General features: G+C 27.0%; 1 protein-coding gene across 1 annotated transcript; it reads left to right on the top strand.

Annotated features, from left to right (window-relative positions):
* The first annotated feature begins 387 nt into the window (after positions 1 to 387).
* Positions 388 to 1,876, top strand: LOC111620337 (electron transfer flavoprotein subunit beta-like). Its single transcript, XM_023362254.1, has 4 exons — positions 388 to 426; positions 473 to 543; positions 1,557 to 1,728; positions 1,802 to 1,876. The coding sequence occupies exons 1-4, from the start codon at positions 388 to 390 to the stop codon at positions 1,868 to 1,870; spliced, it is 351 nt and encodes a 116-aa protein (XP_023218022.1). The 3' UTR covers positions 1,871 to 1,876.
* Positions 1,877 to 4,973: the final 3,097 nt, after the last annotated feature.

Genomic DNA, 4,973 nt, shown 5'->3' with positions numbered 1-4,973 from the left:
AATAACAACACATAAAGTTAAACTTCGAACAGTTACCACCAGTCACGAATTATCTACTTGCACACACACAAATATTAAAAGATGATTAATATTTGGTCCAGAAGCCGCCTTTCTCTATAACCTTTTCCAATCTTTTCGGCATGCTGTTGACCAAAACTTCGCAGATGTTTCTTTCACGTAAGGAATTCCAACGCTGACATACTTCCTCCCACAATGCATCGGGTGTGGTGGCATAAAGCGGCTCTCTAACCAATTCCGCCCACAAATTTTCTATGGGATTCAGATCGGCTCCTCTACCCGGCCAATCGATTAATTCTAATCTTTCTTGCGTCTCTAGCCAAATCATCGTTACTTTTGACGTGTGGATCGGCGATCGGTCTTGCACAAATGGCACCTTCATCGATGGCTCCAACGCTTTTAGGGATGGTATGAAAGTGTTTTTCAATATTTTAATGTATTGTTTCGCTGTTAGGTTACCGTTTATTCTAACCAATTCACCGGGACCGTCGGCGGTCATCCATCCCCATACTCCTGCAAAAGAAAGTGTGTATAATCTATTGATTTATATAGTAAACGAAAATCAGATTTAAAACACAAAAAGGTGAATAAATAACGTATAGATTATTAAGTGAATACCTAACCCAAGTAGCAGACAGCATTTGTCCAAAAATAAACGATCAGTTAAAAATGATTATTACTATTGTACTAATATAGAATTACAAATTGTTTCCTATAACCCTTTAAGTGGCCAGTATATTCCGTTTCACTATTTCTGCATAAGAAATACTATAAATGCATGTAATCATGTGACTATAATTAATTATTAAATATAGCGATGATACCTTTAGAAAATTATGCAACAATTAAAACAATGTAACTTAAAATCATAAAAATATGCTTTTAATTAAAAATACCAAAAGCGAATTTCCGTTTTAATGCGTGTTATTTATTACATTAGTTATAGCCTACATATTTGTAGTATAAGTTATTTTATACTGTATTTGTTTATTTGAAGAATTAGAGACTATTTTGTAATTTAATGATTATAAAATCCTTGAAGTACGGAGAAGGAATACGAAATATAAATGATTGATGATTATCCAATGAAACAATAAGAAATTCACTTGAGTATGATTGGTTAAAATATATTAGCCATACTATCTTTTAGTTGGTTGATTGGGCGTGATTTCTTGTAGGCCACACCTTGGATGAAATGTATTAACCGTGATTTGTTAGTGAATTATATCGGAATAGCGAATGAGAAGAAACAAAAATATCAAACAACCAATCTGTCAGCAATAGGAAAATACTGTATGCAATGCCTTGAAGTAAATAATTATATTTATTAACAATAATTGTAAAATATGCTTTCGGCATTGCATTTGATAATGNTTTCTTGTTACCAACTTTTGGAGGTGATTCAATAAGGTTTATAAAGAAAGAATAATTTGTGAGATAAAAAAAAAATTGTAATGAAAAAAGAATTTTAAATAACACCAACCTCATTAATTTTTAAAATTCCTTTTTATAGTTTTGTTGTTACTTTCCTAATAAAGTTTCATTTTTCAGGAAACAATTAGAACTGCTTTAGCAATGGGAGCTGATAGAGGAATTCATGTAGAAATAGAAGAATCACAATATGCATTTCTTCAGCCAATTCATGTTTCAAAAATATTAGCAAAACTAGCACAAGAAGAAAAGATTGATCTTATTATTTTAGGAAAACAAGTAATTTAGGTTTATTTAATTTAATGATTTTTTGATTTTGTTTTATTTGTAGTTTTAAAAAATTCTCTTTTAGGCAATTGATGATGATGCAAATCAAACTGCTCAAATGAGTGCTGCAGTTCTGGATTGGCCACAGGTATGAAACTTATAAACTACATATATATATATACACTTATATACTTTAAAAATCTTAAACACACAAGTTCCAAAAAGAAAAAGAATATTCATTAAAAATATAGGAATCTCTTGTCAAGCATGGTTTTGAAATAACACAATTTTTATCAAGAATTGAATCAATGAAAATATTACAAAAAGCTTTTATAATATTATAACATTTAATATTTTGATTACCAATAATTACCTTTTAAAATACAGTATAATGTTTAGTTTATATAATTAAAAAATTATTTATAATTAAATGCCAAAAATAACACTATTCTTTTCATCTATTTCTGTTGGCATACTACCAAATTTGTCATTTTATAAACATTGATTTAGTCACTAAATGTAGCTTGAGTTTTAAATGAGGACTGGAAACATTGTTGATGACTTATAAAGAAATGCAAAAAGATTGAAAAACTAAAATGAGTGAATCTTCAATGATTAGCTTTTTTTGTGGAGAGAGCTGTAATGCTTTTTAATCAGTTTTAACTTTTAAAATTTCTCATTTCTTATTATTTACTAAACTTTTCATTACATTATTGTATTTTTGGTGTAAAATTAAATTAATTATTATATAACATACATTTAGCATTGTGGTTGTTCTTATTCTTGTAATCCTTTATTGCTTGTAGAGCTTCTATTTTATCATGTAACCATGCCATTATAATTCAGAACATAATCTGTGCGGTTGGCAAAGAATGCCTGCATTAGACTTTCTATTTAAAAAGTATTCCATTGTTAAATGAAATTAGTTTATCATTATAGTAAAATGTAAACGTGCTTTCATTTATTGTTTCAATTGAATTCAATAAGCAAAGTTAAAAATAAAATATTTTTGAGTGTAATTTAAAATATAAATGTAAATTATTAATTACAGGAAAAATGTAAATGGATGATTTAATTTTATTGAAGTTTTCCTATATTGATACTAAAATTAGATGCCAATAGTATTATACTAGTAAAACATGTAAATTGTCATTTTCTCAAATGAAAGTATTAAATAATTGCTTTTTTTTTTTTCTTTCTTTTCTTTTTTTAAATATTAAGAGAGACAAATAAAACTAAAATATACTTTCAAGAATCTTACTGGTTTGTAATTACAGCAGATCACACTAAAGGAAATTTTTGGAAATGATATTTTTGATAAGAGAAAAAATGATTGATTAGCATGAACAAAGGTAAAATTTATTATACCAGTGAAGCTATTCAAGAATGTAAGTCAGCTTAAATTGCTGCTAGGGAAATGCAGATTCCTAAAGTAATTTATATCTTGTAAGAAAATTTGCTATAAATAATTTTGTTTTGGAAGTTAATATCTTGTAGTATTCATAAAATGGATATACTCTGACAAAAAATGATGATAGGTATCTAAATTATTTTTTTCCCAGTGACATAGCAAACTTGAAAAAAAATAAATTTTTACATTTTTTTCTTTTTCTGCTTTAAGAATGTGTCAGAATATTGAGAATATTTAAAATACTGTACATCAAAAATCAGTATTTTCAAGTTAATATTAATTACATTATTACCTCTTTTTTTCTATGAAGGAATAGTTGTGACGAAAAGCTCTCTCAACACACTTCAGCAATTTTTAATGCAGTAGAATCCAGAGGTATCTCCAGCTTTTGTTAATCTTTCTTTGGTATAGTATCTTGTCACATTAATTTTCAGGTTATTACACTGTAGACAGACTTAGCCATTTTGTTTTAACTCACTAAGTCCAAGACATTGAATTGGTTAACCACTTGTAATAGTTTTGTGGAAATAAATTTATTTTCATCTGAAGGCTGTTACTTGAAGCTTTCTAGAAATAAGTTTATACATATTACTAATTGCTTATAATTCACTTTAAAAAGATTTTATATGATCTGTTGACTATGTTACATTAAAAATTTTTTTAATTATTTGATTGATATTATGTATTCTTTGTTAACTTTCTTCTATTAACATGGAAATGAATAGAGGGAGAATTTGCAATTAATATCAAGATAATAGCAGTGGTAAATTGCCTGTGTCTGATGTAAATTACTTAATAATTAATTTATAACATTTAAAATGGCTTACAAATATCATTACGTTTAATTTAAAAATTAGACTTAGTTTATATATTTGAAAGAGATCTTTGATATAGAAGTATTGTAAATTGACAGATTTATAGAAATTAAGATGGTAAGATTAGAAGTTACTTTTATTCATTATTATTATGATTTATTAGTATTAATATAATTAAAATTCAAACATCATCACTATAACCTTGCTACTGAACAATCATTTAGCAAGAATTTAAATATTACATTGATAATCATTAATAACAAATAATTAAACATTACGTCAGCTATCAATATAAATACATATTAAATGAATATACAGGTGTCCCTTGCTTAACACAGGATTTGATTAATGAACAAAATTAATTGTGGCAATCCCTTTATATATGCAGCAGAAGTTTTAATTAACATGGCTTTAACAGCTGTCTTAAAATAGATATGTTTTTCTTGGCAAATAAAGTGTTGGGTGAATTTGCTATTTTCATGTTGAGGGTGATTTTCCAATATAGATATGACATTTAATTATTATAGTTACAAAATTTAACACATTACTGCTAATGTGATACTGTATTCTTTATTTAGAAGTTTATTTTAAAACTTTTTTGTATTTTGTTTGAATAAAATCAAATTGAAATATGTGCTAATGAAATACGTATCAGGCATATTATATATGCTTTTTACATTTTGTAAAGGATATAATGCTTTGCAAACAGTACAAAATACTCATGGTGTATGGGGAAGATGCTCCTAAACTTCAAACATGTCAAATGTGGTTTTGAACGTTTTATTTGGGAAATTTTGAACTAAAGGATACAAAAAGTATGGGGCAAGCAAAAGCATTTGATGAAGAGAACTTGTAGGAAGAAATTGTTAAAAATCAATTAATAATAACTCGTAAATGTGCAACAAATCTTAGTGTCATTGACATGATGATTGTTTTTTAACTTAATGCATGTGGAACACAAACTGGACCAGGTATAATTTTATCTGATGAAGATTGGCAGCTTTAAAGCTTCATTTTGTTTTTAAATTAGT

Source organism: Centruroides sculpturatus, unplaced genomic scaffold (genome assembly GCF_000671375.1).
Source record: "Centruroides sculpturatus isolate CEXI.00-Female unplaced genomic scaffold, Cexi_2.0 scaffold32, whole genome shotgun sequence".
Classification (NCBI taxonomy): Eukaryota; Metazoa; Arthropoda; class Arachnida; order Scorpiones; family Buthidae; genus Centruroides; species Centruroides sculpturatus.
Note: the sequence above shows the minus strand (reverse complement) of the source record. Positions and strands in the feature narration are given on the sequence as shown.